Source organism: Lytechinus variegatus, chromosome 7, assembly GCF_018143015.1.
Source record: "Lytechinus variegatus isolate NC3 chromosome 7, Lvar_3.0, whole genome shotgun sequence".
Taxonomy (NCBI): domain Eukaryota; kingdom Metazoa; phylum Echinodermata; class Echinoidea; order Temnopleuroida; family Toxopneustidae; genus Lytechinus; species Lytechinus variegatus.
Window position 1 is genome coordinate 44,956,634 of NC_054746.1, and position 19,314 is coordinate 44,975,947.

General features: G+C 35.9%; 1 protein-coding gene across 1 annotated transcript; it reads left to right on the forward strand.

Moving 5' to 3' along the window:
- Positions 1–1,050: 1,050 nt before the first annotated feature.
- Positions 1,051–14,080, forward strand: LOC121419434 (cysteine-rich motor neuron 1 protein-like). Its single transcript, XM_041613907.1, has 2 exons — positions 1,051–1,815; positions 10,069–14,080. The coding sequence occupies exons 1-2, from the start codon at positions 1,479–1,481 to the stop codon at positions 10,317–10,319; spliced, it is 588 nt and encodes a 195-aa protein (XP_041469841.1). The 5' UTR covers positions 1,051–1,478; the 3' UTR covers positions 10,320–14,080.
- Positions 14,081–19,314: the final 5,234 nt, after the last annotated feature.

A 19,314-nucleotide genomic window follows, 5' to 3' on the forward strand; every position in this document is an offset into this window, starting at 1 on the left:
TCTTTACACCCATGACACATGAAGACCTATACTTTATAATTCATGGCAAGAATAAATGAGTCCTATGGCCAGGAAAGACAGGAAGGGGGAAAACGGAGTAGAAACAAGGTGTGGGAAACGCAGGGCCGGAAATCTCTCCAAAAAGGTATGGGGGACAAGGGACTGGAAAATTTGACAAGCAAAAAAAACAAAACAAAAACAAAAAAACAAACACTACATGTTTTATTTCGACTTTGAATGATATATTTTTTTACCATCATAAAAGACAAAAATCAGTAGGGGGACATTTGATATTGTGTACCCCCTACTATTTTGAGTAGGGGGAACACGTTCCCTGAGTCCCCCTGATAAAGCTATACCCTTTTCCCCTTTTCACTTTTCGCTTTTTCTCCTTCCCCCTTTTTTCTCTCTCTTGGTTGCATGGAAGAGGCAACCCCTACTTTCATTTTTCTGTCAATGTTTTGAGTTTTCCTTTTCTTAAAATAATATAGTAAATTTGAAACCCGCAATTTCTTAAAAGTCCCTAGCACCCCCTCGGTCATGTCGGTCGCTTCGGTCCCTCGCCGAGACTCAGACACCAATCATCCCCCTAATCATCACAAGAAATTAATTTACACCTATGGCATATACTGTCGAAAAGGCCCCAAAAGTGAGGTCCAACAAAACTTGAATTAAATGCCAAAATTAGGTGACTTTAAGGGCTTTAACCATGGACCTATCCATGTTTTAATAGAGGCAGAAAAGGTTGTGAATTTAGTTTGAAAAAGAATAAATCTCAATTCTCTCCCGATCATGTCGATGAGGACGTAACATCTAAGTCAAGTTGTCAGTTGAAAAGAAAGAGCCATAGAGGTGGTTATCCACATCAATCTCTATGACTAGGGGGAGGGGCATGGGGGGGGGGTCACTGATCTGTCCACTAACAGGGGGGGGGGGGGGGGAGGATAGCCCGATGATGATGCACCTGTTTCTTTTAACGTGCGGCAACGGCGCGCATATGCGGCGCGCACAGAGGATCGCCGAATTCGAGGCCGAGGCGAGCTAGCTTGGTTTTGATCTAGGCCTCAGCGCAGCTCACACAACTAAAGTGCTCGACCGCTCGCTCCCCTCCGTACCGCTGCTCCATGTGTACATGGTCTACATTCATCGTCGATTTAAGATTTATCAAACAATTTTGACTGTCGACTGTTATCCAATTCCAAAGAAAACGCGACGCTGGTCTAGGACTGTCACCCAGCTAAGATAAAATCGAGAGTGGAGGTTGGACCTCAGACTCAGGAGGAGCACTAACGTTATCTAATTGCACGGAGGCAAGAGTCGCAAAATGCATCAATTGGATGAAGAGGTTCTCGATGATGATGCGATCAGGATCTCTAGAAGATTGAGTTGATATAGAGTGAGAGGAAGATAATTTAATCTACTGTAGTGTACTTATTGGATATCCGTGTTGTAGGCCTACTCCCGTGGAATCAATTTGGATGAATTTATATACGGCCTATTCTTGTATTTTGCAACAAATTTCAGAAGAACCATTACCTGCCAAGATGAAGTTCTTGGTGTTATTTCTTTCTCTGGTAGCAACTGGAGCAGCCCTGTCGTGCGGCACCTGCGAACGGGAGAAGTGCCCGACACTGTCTTGTCAAGGTGGCGTCGTTGAAGATGTTTGCCAATGTTGCAAGGAGTGTGCCAAACTTGATGGGCAATCTTGTGGAGGACGATTTAAAAAGTATGGGCAGTGTGATAATGGATTAGTATGTGAACTTATTGTTGCAGTTGGAGATTCATTGAATCCTAATGCACATGGAATATGTCGAGGTTAGTAAATTATTTTTGTTTCTAGTAAAACATCACCACATCACAAGAATGTTAAAAACCTTGATCTCCATCATGTCCATTATCCTTTTTTTGTGCCTGTTCTGGTTGCTCTGTAAATGCAATGTTTAATATATTCCCGCTTCTTTAATTATCATTGTCCAATATTTATGATTAGTTTTCTTTTCTGAAGGTTGCCTCTATTTTTCTTCCTATCTTTTGTCTTCCTTTTTATTTTAACTAATTTCTTTCTTGCTCTCATCCACTTGCTCTCCTCTTTCATCCTATATTTTTCTTTCTATTTTCTTCTTTATTTGTCCCTCTGCGTGTACATAAATGTATACACGATTGAGATCCTTTGAGAGTTAGGATATTTGTGTGGTTTTGGGTTCCCTTATATTGATTTGGGGCTCTTGTTAATGTACAGTTTTGCCCCAAAACCCCTCTTTCCTTTTTCTCTTTGGGTCTCATTTCCAGTTCTTCAGTTTATGTATTTATGATTTTTTTTCATTTTTACATGTATGAATTGGTGTATTTGAATGTTTAATGTTTTCTTTATATTTTTGTTATGACTCTATTTGTAAACAGTCACATGTTTCAGTCTTTGGACTGCTTGTGATTGTGTTTTGATAGTTTTTATTGCAGTGAAATCCTATTATATATCAATCAGAGTTCATTGCATTTGTTATTTCATAAAGTTGCTCTAATCAAGGGAATAAAAATTTGAATCTTTAGGCCTATATTGAACATTAAAACTGATTTTTTTCAACCTCATTTTTTAAAACTTCTAAAATTTAAATAATTTGACAGAGAATTGTTGCGCCCTGCATTATATTGGACGTTAAACCTGACGATAAGGTGGTTTTAATAAAAGCATGAAATAGCGGTGAAGGCTAAATGAAAATTTGTTGTAGAATAACAGAGTTAGGGATTTCTTTTCTTCAGGCTGACATGACATTAGTTTAAAATCTCAAATGAAATGTTTTTGTCAAGTTTAATGAACTTTGGAGTTTGGCTGATATAAAAATCTGATATAGATCAGTCACAATTAAGTGTGGCTTTCAATTAAAAATAACTTTTAATCAAGTCACGGAAAGCAATTAACATGAAGTGGTAATGTTATGAAAATTAACGTTTGATGTCACAGACAAGCATGCTTGTACAGAATTTATTTCATTAATTAAACTCTTTTAAAGGGACATGATTAAGAAAACTATATTCCTTTTACAAGGGGGGGGGAATGATGTGTCTGTTAATATACCAGTATCCCCTGCCTTGCCCTGCACAAACAAAATCACTTTTATTTTTTTTTGATAGAAAATATCATTTTGAGAAATAACATTATAATCACATGACATATGGAGGAGCTGCTCAAATAATTCCCTTAGGAAGCAAGAGAACAGATTCAACTATGTTTGTTTGTTTAATGGGATAACCTACATGTGGATGAGATTTGTAAATGAATTATGAATTTATTTCAACACATGCAATTTCACCCTGTCTATTAGTATGAAGGCCTGTACATGTATAGATGAAAAGGCGTTTGGATTTCTATACTTTTTTTTTATAAAGTAGTGATCATAATTTGTGAGTCTTGTGACCTTCATGTTCCTCAATGCTCTTTACAATGTAGAGTGTTTGTTGAATCAACAGTTCATTGCCTTGTACAATCAGAAATATGTGACTTTATGTGTGTAATTAAAGTTTCATTTCATTTTAATACTGTTACATGTACAGTATATCCATTCAATTTGTAAACATGTTTTATTCAACATTTGGCTGTGACACAAGTTTTTAATAAGCCATATTGAAATGATTTATTTATAATGTTCGTTTTTTTCCGTAAAACTCCAACTGAGGTACATGTTTAGTCTTTTATTGTTGATAACAGAAATTTATCACACTTGTACAACGTGTGTAATTAATTTCTATCCTTGGATTGTAAAATCTCGCTTGCTGGTAGTTTGTAAACCTCATGGAACCCATGTATCCACAGATTTACCTTGGAAGTTTTAGAAAAGGTGATTTTACTTTGGAGCACAGCATGTACTTAACACAAAGACGTGAATATCGGTGAATAGTACCACAACCAGTTTGTGAATAGAACGTTGATAATCAGACGGGGCAAAGGGCATTTACTCCATTTACATGCTTGTCTATTGGCTTACTTTGACTGGGTGAAGCCTGAGTGCTCACATGGCTTTGTAGGCCTAGCAATCAATTTAAGATTGAGGAATGCGTTCAAAGTAATTGTCAGGCAATCTGGCTGGTTTCACTCCAGTGTGTATTGTCAAACTATACTCATGACTGATTTTTTAAAGAAATATGTTCAAGTAACTTGTGAGCTACACAGTATTAATGCATGGATATAAAATACATCATTGAATTCATCTAGTGTTAATCCCCAGGAATGTGCTAGATTGGTTTATTTTATGGCCATACATGTATATTGAGATATTGAGGTATAGAAATTTTGAACTTCACATCCACTTCTACACTATGCATCATAACATTAATTGATGAATTAAATTAAATCTGTGGACGTTCCTGAATTCTTTATTCATACCTTATAAAATTATATTGAATACAGAGTGCTAGAGCCTATACTGATACATATCTTGGATTCATGATTATTCAAGAAATGTTTTGCTCTTTAGAATGTTCAGGCCTAATTTGGTTTATCTTTGTAGACATGTATTACATGTGGGTGGCCATTGGTCTTGTAACAATATTGCAAAGTATCTATCCCCTTTAGTTATTTTTGTATTGTACTGCACTGTCTACTCCATAATAATTTTCTAAAATATAGGCTACATGCATGCACAGTTGTATAATCTAATAAAAAATGATGTGAATATATACAGTAAACATGCTGGTAGGCCTGTCTAGGATAGAAGTAAAAACAAAAACACCAATTCTACGTGAGTAGAGTTGATATTGTATGGCAAGATTTAATTGGATAGTATAATAGTGCGAGGTCATAGAAAGCACTGACATCAAAGTTTTGAAGTGAAGCAGTTTGTGATGTATTATTGAAATTTGAATTGAAATACGACTGATTATTATTAAAAATAGGGCTCTTGCAAGTTTCCTAATTAATCTAGAATTATGTCAGCATTTCCAGTGTGAATAGGCCTACAGTACTGTGTAAAAGCAAGATTAATTTCTTTCTCTCCAACAACTGATTACATAATACACCTGTAGAGAAACTCCCTTGAAAATAGAAGTGTGTAGATTCGAAGAATGAATTGTGAACCCTTCAAGTATGTGTAAAATGCTACATTTGTAACCATTTTTTTTAAAGAGCTTTTCAGTTACATATATACAAACCTGCAAGTTTGTGCTCTTTTCGTTGTACAGTGTGTAAGACAATATTCATTGTTTTTCCAGGCCATTGCATATACATTGAAAGTGACAAGATTAATTAAACGAACATGAAGGGAAAACAAATTTGGAATGAGATCAGGTGTCAAGAATGCATGCGCTCATGGCTGTTAGAAGTTATTAATTATGCCATGGATGTATGGCAGAACCCAGGAGCAGGTATGTAACAAGATAATTATAGAGGAACCCTTCATCTGACCTAGAAAATGGTGTAAGACAAGCAAACACAAGCCCATGGTATCGAGGACAAAGTTAATGAGTATCTGGGACCCATCTAGTCTCCATCACATCAGGGAATCTTTTTCCTCATTAAATTTCCAAAATTCATGAACAGTTTGTGTAATAAGAAATAAAGATTGCATTATGGTTAATGTACATGTATGTTGTTTTTAGTCATGCCAGTACTGTTGTAATGTAGCACAATGCTGGAAGTTCTAATCTTATTCCTAATGTAAAATCCTACTTAACTATGTAAAACCAACCATAATCCTGATGCTTATTATAATCTAAATCCTAATCCTATCTTTAACCCCGGCAGTAGAATTATTTTTCCATGCCCATACATTATAGAAGAACTACAGTACAGGTACATTTATCTGCTGTATTAACTGGCAGTCTTCGTGAGGAACCAGTCAGTGTAAACAATAGATAAAAAGTGTACCATGAAATTATCTGCAAATAGCATGATGGTTTCATGGTCTTTTTTGTAGTGTTTTAATTTTCTTAGAGTAAAAAGTTCTATTTTCAAATTCATTACCAATTGCTTACTTTCACCTGATGAAACTTTCAAACCTTATATTAGGAAAGAACACCACCACAATGGTTACTCACTGTGGGTTCTTCTTCACTTCAACTTTGTTTTTCTTCATTCATTGGGTTTCATCATCAATGTTGTAACAATGTCTTGAGAAAGCACAGGATTGATGATAAAGTGGGTGTTAGGATGTTTGCATACATGTACAGGCCTTAAGTACAAAAATCAAACAAGTTGAAGAAGGTATATGGCTTCTGCGTATAGGGGAAGTACAACAAAAGTTGGTTTGAATTAATAACACTTGCATAACACAGACAATTTCAATGTGAAAGTTATAATCTGAAGTTTCACTTTATTTCACAAAGCAGTCACAGGTAGGCCTATAATTCTATTCTGGTTGCTAATTATGAGGAAACCGATAACATCACCCACTCACTGTTCGTTTTAGTGTTAATTATAAAATGTGCTGCAATATGAAATATTTTTTAGTATTTTTTAACACAATGCAAAATGAAGTTTGATTCAACCCTGAACATGTGGATTTGCCATTGTAGCATATTGTGATTCAATGAAGACATGGTATTAAATCTACAAAAAGTGAAATGCAATAGAAATAGTGTGTTATAACATTGAGTCTCTCATTTGCATCACTGTGCATGTAAATTTGTATCTATTTATTTTGTATGGAAGCTTAAAATGTTTTCGCTTTAAAAAAATAATAATGTTGATATGGTTCCGATCGATTTGACATAAATTTGCACCTGCGGAATTTAAATCAAGTTCTACGAGGTATTGGATAGAGCGCCCCCTGCTTACATTTGAGAGACATAGGGAATACAATTTTTTGTACTCCTGAGACGCCCTCGAAATGCACCTTGAGCGGGCTTGTCAGGATAACGTACTAATACAGGGCAGGAGAGGTGGTCTTGCACAATTTCCTGGGAACTTTTCTTTCCTTTCTTTCTTTTACTTTTCAAACTGACATAATTTGAACAAAGAAATTATCATTTTTGAAAAAAAGAAAAGCATATTTATAAGGCAACAATAGTAAAAACTGACTAGTTTGCCTATTCAAAATAACAACAACAACTTGACACCCAGATGTTCTGATAATCATAAGGTTATTTCTACATCCCTTAGAAAAAATGATCAGATGACGAGATCTCAGATCTTGTCATGTCTACTTCCTTTTGGAGAGATGATCACTTGACAAGATCTTGGATCTTGTCATGTCTTTATCCTTCGGGAGAGATGATCAGGTGAAAAGATCTTTGATCCATGAATGTCAGCTGATCATCTCTTCTGATATATGTACCGGTAGACATAACAAGATACAAGATCACACCATCTGATCATCTCTCCCAAAGGATGTAGACATGATGAGATCCAAGATCTTGTCATTTTATCATCTTTTCAAAGGATTGTAGACATGAATATCTGGTTGGCACTCTTACGCTTCCATAGTTTGGGGAAAAATAAAACAAATTTTAATATGTCATTGTAGCTTCTGTATGTATCTTATTTTGATGATATTGTGATTAACATCCAGTCACTAAATATATTGAATCGATGGTAAAAATATTTCACCTGTCATTTGCTGAAGACTGCATTCTGACCAGTGAAAGCAACTCTAGATTGAACGAAATGTTGATCATTATAAAATATTCTTACTCACTTTATTGCTTGATGTAGAGTAAAATTTTGTTGTGACTTGTGATCAAGTTTTGATATTGTTTTGAGCTGACTCTTACTCTTTAAAAAATGTCTTTAAAATGTCCGTATAAATTATCACTAGTTATCAGAATGATCAGTATACGAGTCAGATACATTACGTGTAAAAACCAGAGAACAATGGATTTGGTCCACTGAGTCTATTGTTCTCTGATATTTACAGGTAATAGTGAGTTTAAAAGATAGCTGACTGGTAGTGAATGTTAATTTACCGAATAATTTTTACCAGAATGCAATGTCTGGTAGTAGTAGCCTACAATGTAAAGCATTTTTTATTTCATGATAATCTCTCAAACATTGTACCACATACTCAAAGTATGATTGTGATACCACAGAGCAAGTACTATTAAAATTTATTTTGGTCATCACTGCTTCAAAGAATTGGCAATTAATTCTAGTGATGGGGATATTAGTATTGATTACGTGACTGTAATTAGGGAAAATTGATCGATCACAATGGGTCACATTTACATTTGTTACTCAGGTACCCTTATGAATAAAGATCAATAGTTAATACCGACATGTAAGAGTTTTGCATTGTATTTAGCAGATAAATTGGTATTTATGAACAACAAAGCCCCCCAAAAGAGTTTAGTTTGGTACATACGCCATGAAATAACTTTTTATTAAAGTGAAGTACAGTGCTAGCAATTCAGTTATTGATTAAATAAAGGGCATGAGTCATTTTGTAATTGCAGTGTACTGTGGCTTAAATAGGTGTGAGCTGAAAACAGGTGTAGTCAAAAGGCCTACATGTACATTATATAGACCATGCATACATTTAAAAAATGGTTTAACATTTTATATTTGCTCTCGATAGTTGGTAAAAAATAAAGTTCCTTTATATATCATTACAATACATGTATTTGTACATACATGTATAACAACATGGTTGACTCAGCATATTAATAGCAAGATATTCTAAAATTCATTCTTTTTTTGTGCATTTAAATAGCAACAATTTTGTCTTTAATATGCTCATTCATGCATGCTAACTTGTTCAATCAAATTAATTTTTACACAGGAGAGTCAATCCTATGTAAAGTATGAGAACATCAGGCCAAGTTATTTTTTTGCAATATACATGTCCTTTTAAACAGTAAATTCATTTTGTATTAGGGCAAACATATTTTTTGTTTTTCGTTGATTGTTAAATTATATTGTCAATTAGTATGTAAAAACTTTTGTACATACACATATATCAGGAATTTTAAGGATTAACACTTTCTGTTTAGGCCTAAATTGTAAAAGATCTATCATTATTAAGCACACAGACTAATCACAAACCAGTACTTATAGGGAGGTTGTGAGACCTAAGAATTTGAAAAGAAACATTCATTATTCTGTAAGATGATGAATGTGAGTTGGGGCTTGAGTTTAAATTGCTGATCAGATAATTCATTTTAGAAGAGGAGAGAGAGATAGCCTTGATCATTTATTCCCATTTATTGATTAGAAGTTGTTATTGATGGAATCCATTGTATGATCTTCCTCTTTCTTAAGAATGCCTCATTTAATGCAGTGCTCATTTGTCTGTTTATAAACCTTATAATTTGCAAATTACTGCACCGTTGTTCATCCACATTTCAAAGGGATCGATTGCAAAGAGACTGGTTATTATTATCCTCATGGCTATCATCAAGTATTGATTAGGTTCTTCTTGTTAACTGATCTTTTGCAAGTAGCTGTGTTCATATTTTAGTAACACATGCCACAAGTTGCCAGTTTGGTCATGTCAGTGGTTGCCTCTGGCTATAAACTTTGTGTCCTTTTGCCTGTTTTGACTTCTTTCTCAGCCATACCATTGCAATGCAGTCTCTATATAAATAGTTTTGTCAATAATAATAATATTTTGCTGGATCCCTGAAGAACATATTGTTTTATGAAAAGATACATTCCAATGACATGCAGAGATGGATTGGCAGACTTTTTAGCATCTCATTCAAAATGATGAATCTTAAAAAATATATATTACTGGGAGAACAGCCACATGTTTTAGCACAGTAGCACACAGGCATAAGCGTCCAGGGTGCAATGGAAATTACATCTCATGTCAATAATGCACTTAATTATATTTCAGAAGAGATGCTTGTATTTGGTTAACCTTTATAAAATTTTGATAATGGTTTGCTTTATGAAAAAAATATTGGCCATGTCAGAGATAAAATAGGAGACGTCAAAACAATTTTCTGAATTCAGATTTTGGAAAATTCTTGTGAGCTGTTTTTTTGCTGAGGCCTAGGCCTATTATTAACAAGATTTATTGTAAATTCCTTGAATCATGAGACTTATTGGCTTCAAAGATGAAGTGTTACAACTAAATTAGTTGGTCTGTTTTCCTTTTCTCATTTATGAATGAGCCCTTTTTCGTTTGTTTCCTTATACAGAGAAGAGAGACCCTGATGCGATTGGGTCATATGGAGAATCTTCTCAGGATAGTGAGGATTCTATTTACATCATGGATTGTGAGATCAAATCCTTCTCTGGTTGTAACTTAGTCAATGGAAAGTGTGCTTGCAGTGAGGATATCCAAACCTGTATCAATCCCTTCCAGTTTAACAACTTAGACGAGTGTTATCAAGCGATGCGTCTCCAAAATGGATCCATTACACCAGGTAAGGTTTATGACATTCTTTAGAGTGCTATGATGCGAGTAGGTCTCTGCTTTGAATGTGAAAAAACAAAACCCATTTGAATGTTTGTGATAATACAAGTGTTTTTTGTCACAACAAGATAGGATTTTGCAAACTCAAAAGTGAAATACATTGTCTGATTAAACTTGGGAATCACATAAAATTGAAATACAGAATCCGGAGAGCCAGGATGTTTAGGGTGTAAAAACTTCTATTCTGGCCATCATCTATGTACATCGCAGTATCAGTATGTATGGTACAATTAAGCTTCTATTAATACTCTAGAATCTTGGCTACATCAAATCAAAATATGATCTCATACATATAGGCACTGCTCTTCTCTTGTATGGTGGTAAGCATGAGAGTAGTTTGTTTTGCAAACACTTCACTAAAATATAAACTGGTCTGAACATATGCAGCCTGAAATGCCTGGCAGTGAGCAAGTTTTGTGTCTTGTTTGAAGATCCATGCGAGGGTGTGTGCGTGTAGATTAGTAACAGAGAGTTCTCACTGCTCAGGTGCCCTACAGAATGTAGATGGTTCCAGCATAGTCCTGGAACACAGCCAAGGCAGTCTTCTCTGGTCTTGAAAAATTAGTCTATTTCTGTCAGGATGTGCTCTGCAGATAATTCTTGCAGCATCCCCTCCCTCAATAGATAGAGAACTCAGAGAAATCAGAAAATGCTTTAAAAACTCCTCCAAAACAGTGGGTATTCAGTCTATAATTGTGGATGAAAAGATCTCAGGATCATCATTTATATGCATTGTGAGATTCTTTATAAAGATGGTCTTGTTGATGTAAAAAAAATGCAATCCAGAAAGTATCTCTTGAAAGATATCTGATGAAGAAATGTTTGTTTGTGGAACATGATGTACCCTTTTCTTGAATTGTTTCTCATGTATGCTACTTCATGAATGGTTTGATAGCAGGGACATTTGAATGAAGCAGAGAAATCGGAACAACTGTCCCACCCATTTGTTGACATTCCATTGTATTTTTGCCTGGGGACAATGTCCTTCTTTTGAATGCCTTTTCAAAAAGGCAGAATACTATATTTGGGGCTCGTTTTTATTGGTGATAATGATGTGATTTTCTTTCGTTGTCCCAAAAGAATGACTGGGAGGTCATTTTTTTGTTGCAAATTTGTAACAGATAGCCATTGTATACATTGGTTCAGAATTGATCATAAATTCATTATCTACATGTATATGCACATATTGTTTGCAGTGCAACGAGAATTCAAAATGCAGTACAGACCCTATATTTGCATGGAACACTTTTGGGGTATTGCTTCAGGACAATATTTTTATGGTTGCTTTATAACAAATAAGGCTGGTGTGTAGAAAGTACTCCAAGTCTAACCCTGGTAGTAATTAAATGATTGTTAATGAACATCACAGGTGGTTATTTGTTGTGATATGCAAGGTGGAAGGATATATGTGTATCATAAGAAGTAGTCATTAGGTACCCAAGTCAAATAGAGATCATTTTGACAGGAAGTGGTATGTCCATGATGTTTATCTGTCAATACATCTTCAATGAGCTGCACTCATGCTCATGGATTACACCAATTGAAGATCAATGGTGGATGAAAAGATCCTTGGGATACACCCATTGTCTTCCCAATAAAGTCTAAAACAACTTTGCATGGCTCATTAATGAAACACAATCCCTTAATCAATGAGTTGTAGAAGACACAAAAGCATGGTCTATGTATTAGTTCTGCTCAATCAGTCCATAGTTCCATCACTGTTCTTACAAGATTCTTTTATTTAGGATGACTGGCCAAATACTAGATCAATAACATATAGGCATGTGTGTAAATTCTAATAGGTATAGTTCAGTGTATAAACACCCCCAAAACCACAATTTTTGCACATAATCCTTAAGGACAGGAAATTGTTGAACAAATTTAGGTCATTATTCCATGCCATTGCCAATAAATAGCATGGTAGCATCAATATCATCTCACACTGCATTTCCCAAACTGCAGTGGTTTTCTGTCATTATGATAGAGGAAGGACCCAAACCGCAGGGGAAGTTACAAAATTTTGTTCACTATTGCCTTGTCACTAACAGTTGCATCGATGGTTTGTTTATGACTTGAATGTGAGAGATAATTCTGGGATATTTTGTTCATTTATATATGAATATAATATTTCAAGCTTTTGGGACCATATAATATGCACACTTAGTTACGTTTCTGCAGACGACTCTGCTCTCTGGTCCTGTCATCCTCGGTTGCTAGGGATATCCATTATCATCAGGACATCTGTATTTTATTTTCAAGATGGGAGGAGCAGCGCAACAATAAACTGATGATGTAGCAGGCAGAGTGGCACCCATTCAAAATGAGGATTAGACAGAGAGAGAGAGAGAGAGAGAAGGGGGGGGGGGGGAGGGGGACGAGAGAGGTAAATGGGGAGAGTGAGGAAGAGTAAGAGAAATGGACACATGCGAGAATGAAAACATTAATTTTTACAATTCCATAACAATCATTCCCAATTTTGTGGTGTATAAATAAAGTTAAAACAGAGGGTGAAAATGTAAATATTCTATGCATGAGTTATTATCTCCTAGTTTGTTTGTTTCCTGGGATGTACATAATACATTTATATGTTTGATTCCATCCGTAAAATAATAATGTACCTCTAGTGTCCCTTTGAAATCTTTGGGGGGAAGGCTCCATCCAGGTGAGAGCGCAGCCAGGACCTCTTGACATCTGAGCAGAATTTCACCGACTTTCATCCAATGAGAGCACATCAGATTAAGTTAAGCAGCAATTTTCGTCCACAACGTTCACAACACACTGGACATCAGCTCAAGTACACCCAACCTTTTTGTAGAGTGAACTGCTACATGTACAGTATGTTCCCAAGAACCATCCGTTTTGGAATACTCTCCCAAACGCTGAGCACTGTAACTTCGACCTCTATAGCTGGCTTCCGGGGAGCAACATTGCATATCATTCAGCAAATGTTGCCTCCCCCTCCCCTTAAGATGCTGTAAGAGGGAGACGCACGCACCACCCGCACACTGCACCTAGCACACTGTATATAGTGCACCAAGAATACCACCACAGGATCACCACATCACCTGGAGCACTGGCAGCACCTGACACAGCACAACCCTCTCCAGGACAGCGTGTACGCTTTTTGGGAGAGTACTTCTTCAAGGCTCAAGAGCGCGGGCTGCTATGATGTCATATTTAATATTCTTGAGCTCATCTTGATGGGCGACCTGTGGATTCTTGGCGAAGAGTGACAACGGAATATCAAAGAGCATTGAATATGCCTCTGAAATGCTGAATATTGACTGACTTTAGGATTTGCAAGTCAATGAAATTAAATCTGCGCTGAAAGGACGAGATGTTTTTGTAAATCTACCCACAGGATATGGAAAAAATGTTATCTTTCATGCGATTCCACTATGCGTTGATTATCGATCTCTGTGGTGCAGTGAGGGAATGGTGGAGTAGAGTTGTTCACATGGTGCTTCCCCTTGATTCGAGTCTGACCAGGCCGATCTCCCAGGAAGTTTTGGGGCATTGATGGGTCTGTTGGGGGTCTGTTACTAGTAGTACTAGTACCACTACTTCTAGCATTTTGCTGGTTATATCAAGGAGATATCACTTCTTAGAGGTGATATCTCCTTGGTTATATTCCCTTTTAGTGTCCTGCAATTAAATGAATCCCCTGCAGAATAGTGGACTACTTGTATTCTGAACCCCAGACGAAACAGCTTTGACATTTCATCAATTGGTTTACTAGGACCCCTGTTACATCTGAGAGATTCCCTACCTCGGGCCGGCCCGGGGCCTACCTCGGGTCGGAAAGAAATCAGATGTAAACATCCCAAACCTACCTCGGGCCACCTTTTAGCGAACCTACCCGAGACCACATCCAGAGGTAGTCTCGGGTAGGTATCGGGCCGGCCCCGGTCCACCGATTCGTAGATGTAAACGCACACAAGCTTTCGAACCTATCTCGGTCCGTTCGCCAGCTGTCAAATTACGTCATAGCGCGCGCTATCCCCTCCCCAGCCCCGTCGTTCTTCGAATGTTTTTGCGACATGTGAATTGTGATTGATAAAGTCTTTGATTTGAGTGAAAAGAAGCATTTTAAACGTATCCTTTTCAAGTCGATCATATCTTCAACGACTGCTGGGATCATCAGCATTCTTTCAGAATCTCGGGTAACTTCAATTAGAGCGCGCGAATTATTCGGAGCCTAGATCGAGAGCGCCTTTTAAAAGTGTCAGCAATCGGATGCCGCTCGAAACAGTACAGATAGGGCGAAAGGGGAGGGAATGAACACTGTGATGTAAACAGACCACATTTCGGACTCGGTCCGTTCGCGAAGCTAATCCACCAATAATCCAGTCAAGGTTGCAAGTGGACTCGGTCGGGTCTCGGGTAGGAAACTTTCAGATGTAACAGGGGTCATAGTGACCGGTAATATTCATGACTCAAGACGTTCCTCATAAATATATAATTCAGCTCAGATGTCAAGAGGCCCTGGCTCGCTTCGCTCGGGAAGCAGCCGCCAGGACCTCGACAAGAGGCTACCACTAAACCAGTTCAAGTGACAGGTATCGAGCAACAGTATTTAGGGTTTAAATTCATTTAATTATTAAGGTCTAAAGTAAACTGAAATTAAAGAGAATGGGACTACCTGAATTTAGAAATACAGTGTATTTATAAATGCCCGTTTGTACTTGTTTGGCCTGCCAGAACATATTTTCACTACATAAACATGGAAATTACTGTTTGAAATGATGCTGGCTTATAGTTACAACTTCTTACATAATGGCTTGTATATTATCCATTGTGAAAACATGATAATAAAAATGTGACTGCAGTTTTTGCCTAGTAATGGGCAGTAACCAGGTTTGGAAATTTCTCAGGCAAATATGCCTAAAGGAAATGAAGATAATATCAAAATTTACTTTTTTTATATTGTGAGAAATTACAAGACAATTTAAAAACTGCATCAAAAAGACAACTCTTGTTTTAAAATGAACTAGAATGAATATATCTTTAATATATTTTGATAAGAAAGAAATATAGTCTTTGTATTTCTTAATAGAATAGGAGTGAATTGATACAAACCAAGTTTTTAATTTTCCAGGGATGTGCTATACATGTAGAAGGACCTTCTCTGTCCAAATACATTTATACAGGTAAATCAGACATGAAATAACCAGGTCTTTGAAGGCTTATTCCAGCCTCACTTCAAAATATAGGCAGAGTGGCAGACCAAACAAAAGATCAAACACTTTGGGAGGTCTTGGTCTCTTTTAGGTCCAAGTTCAAAGATCAAGATAATCCCCTTAACCCATTCTTTATCCATGTACTTTAGTAAAACCCTCTTGACTTTTAATCTAGGGGTATCACTGACTGACTAATCTCAAATTAAGACTTTCACCTTTGGAGTTGGTTAAAATGCACTTCATTTTCTCATGGAGAGAAGCAGGAAAAACTATTATCCTTCACAATTGTAAAGGGAATGTAATATCTTCTTTGATCTTGGTCTATGATTGTAACCTGATCAACTTTACAGTGGTTATGGTTGTTATAACCTGAAACACAGAATTACAGATGCACATTTTTCACCAGTAAAGATTAGTTGGATAAGTCTTTCTAATGAAAATCAGAAGAATCACCTGAACAAGCACGTGTAATATAAATATTTGCAATTGTTTTTATTTAGCCCCTAGCTAATTTATTTTTTTTGTTGGGGGTGGTAGAATTCATGTACTTAAGGAAGGCTGAAACTGGTAACATTTCATGCAGGTTATGCATATGTACATGCATGTCTAATCAGATTATTTATCCCCTGGTGTATTAACTGCATTCATGAAGTTTATTTAATACTTTTATTTTAATTTTAGTTATATACTTATTATTTTTTATTCAAACATATTACAACTTCAGAATTCACTGTAAATTTGATAAAAGAACCAGACAAATAGTTTTATCCTGTATGTGTGTCCATACAGTAGATCATATAATTCTCATGCAATGAATGAGGGGAGTATTGTAGGTAGGAGGAGCATAGATTGGATGGCCACACCCCCTGTGGGGTATACCATCTGGTTCTCTTGGCATCCTGCTCTATAAAGGTCATGCCAGGTTACTTCTCATTTGAACAAGTTGAAAAACAAAACATTTCACAATACCTTGTTTTCTGATGTAGAAATTTGTTTGTCCCTGTTCCTCAGCTACATGCATTTTCAATAGTACTGCCATGGGACTGTGAAAGGACTTTTCTATTTTATCTTCAAATAAATGTTCTTGTTAGAAATTAAAATTGTCATTAATTCAATTTCAAATTATATTTGTACATCATTTTTTTTCTATAACAAAAATCCATATTAGAATTTTTGTTTTCAACATTGCTAAACCATGCTAACTTATGACCTATAGCACACAATGGCATGGTCACTTTATCTCCATGTACATGTCACAATCCTCCCAAGTCACTGACATTGTCACTGTTCCTGGATTGTATGGAGAGACCAGATGGGAATTAGTTTCATTTGAACAACCACAGACTTCTGTTTTGGGAAGCTTTCACACAAGATTCTAATTCCTTTCTGAAGATGAGTTTGAAATGTTGACACTTGTATTGCAGGTTGTAGTTCTTAATGTACATTTACAATAACTCTAATAAGGAATACAGTGATGAGTTATGTCTCCTGTAAGGATACCATTGTAAATACATGTAGATATTTATAGATTTGATCAAGACAGGTAAATGATGGTATTTTGCTGAAAGTGTTTCAGATCTCTGATTATTAATTTCAAATTAAATTCTATTTCTGTTCACACGCGCTATCAGAATTTTTATCATCAAAATACAAGTATATATTTTCTCTATACTTCAATAGGCATGTTGCTTTTAAAAAAACCCTCATGTGAAGAAGCTCACTGTTGCATATGTCTGATACATTAGGTAGGAGTAGAGATTAATAAACTGATTGGATTTTCAGGTCATTTTCATGCACCTGACACCTGTGTTGCTGTCATTAGGGAGACCAAGTTGTTTTCAGTAGTTTTTTTTAAACAGTGTACCTCTTTAAATTCATTGTCAAGTTGTTTAGAAAACAAGTAATTGAAGAAATTTACATGATTCGGGTTAGATAATCTGCTTTACATGAGGTAAAACTGATTTAAACAGGAATCACCCACTCAAATGTGAATTATTGGTGCTGTCAGCATGTAACAATACATGTACCTGTATATAATTATGTTCTAAACTATGTTCTTAACTATTCTGAATTAGTTTTGTTACCATGTCACTTCCGGTCTATTCACAATGTCTGTAATATCATATGCATAGAAGTACTAGCATTGATTATGAATGAGTGGGGGGAGGGGGTTGCGTGCAATTCATTTTATGCTTGTAAGTTGTAATCAGAGCAATTTATCAAAATTTTAATATTACATTTATTTAATACCCTTTTTAGAACGATTTTATCGTTATTTTGTTAGGTTTATTATGAGAGAACTACATTCAGATACTAGAAAATATTTATCCTAAATGGTGAAATTATGCTGTGTTTTGTTACTGATTTAGTCCATCATTTCTCCTATCACAGATTTAAATCATGAATTATGCCTTCTCTTTAACCAAAATAACAATTGCGAGAACACATTTATGTTATGCCCCCATGGGCCCCATCTCAATATGGAACAGATATACAGTAAAAGAAAATACAGTATGTGAACATTTTAAGACAGTCTGAAACAGAATAGTATTGAACCCCAACACTTCAGGACTAACATTTATATTGAATACTGATATTTTCATACATTTTTCAATTTGTTATGATTATGGTGATTGATATTGTTGTTTTGCTGTTATTTTGATGTTGTTTTCATGGTCATCATAACCATGAGTAGTATGACCACCAGGACTGAGTACTAGTATATGAACAGAAGACTAATCACCTATGAAAGCTTATTGTTAATGGTAGATATAAATCTTTATATTTTTAATATTTTTGTGCTTGAAATGATTCATGTAGATATGTGTACCCTGAATTGAAGCAAGATTAATATGAAGGCAAGAAGGATGCAGGGGTCATTATGATAGTCCAGGTGTTATGACTATTGTATGATTGATGGAAAGGTTATGACCAGGTAATAAGGCTAATTTAAATGGCCCATTTCCCTTCTTCATTTTCATTCCAGTGCAGTCATGCAACCTTTCAATAATAAGAACAGTGCATATTGTGAGAAGGTGTGTATGTGTGTGTGTGTTTGTGGGGGGGGGGGGTGGCAGGAAGGTAGGATATAAGATGAATGAAAGTTGAACAGAGGAGGATTTTTATAAAGCTGATTTTAAACTTAAGGATTTTTATGAAAAGATCCTATTGAAATATTCTTTCAATATTCTGAATGTGAATTATCAGCTCCTCGGCGAGTAGAAATATTACTTTGCCTGTTTAATGATAAAAACTTCTATCAAATGATGTTTCTCTACGGTTTGAAGAAGCCCTTTGACAATTCTTTATATGCACTTACAGCAATATTAACCACAATGTGAATGATATGGCAAGATGAATGATGGAAGACAGATACAGATATATACAATGATTCACACTCTAAAAAATGGAATGTTAAATCAACATTTTGAAAGGTTGGAGGAGTGACAACATTTTCTAAATGTTGCATTTACCACTTTAGATGGTTCTACCCAACACTTAAAATGTTAGATTTAGCTTTATACAAAGTTGGATGTAACATTTGGAAAAGGTTGTCACTCCTCCAACCTTTTAAATGTTGATCTAACATTCCATTTTTCAGAGTGCATGAATTTGGTATTGTCAGTAATGAGAACCTAACCCCAGCTTCTCTGTGGGGACTTTGGAAATTAATCATTGTGTCTCCCTGATTGGTATTGTGCAGCTTTCAATTAACATTCCCAACTGGAATAGATCTAAAGAATCCTACCCAGCAAGATGAACTCTGGCTGAGCCACTGCAATCACAGT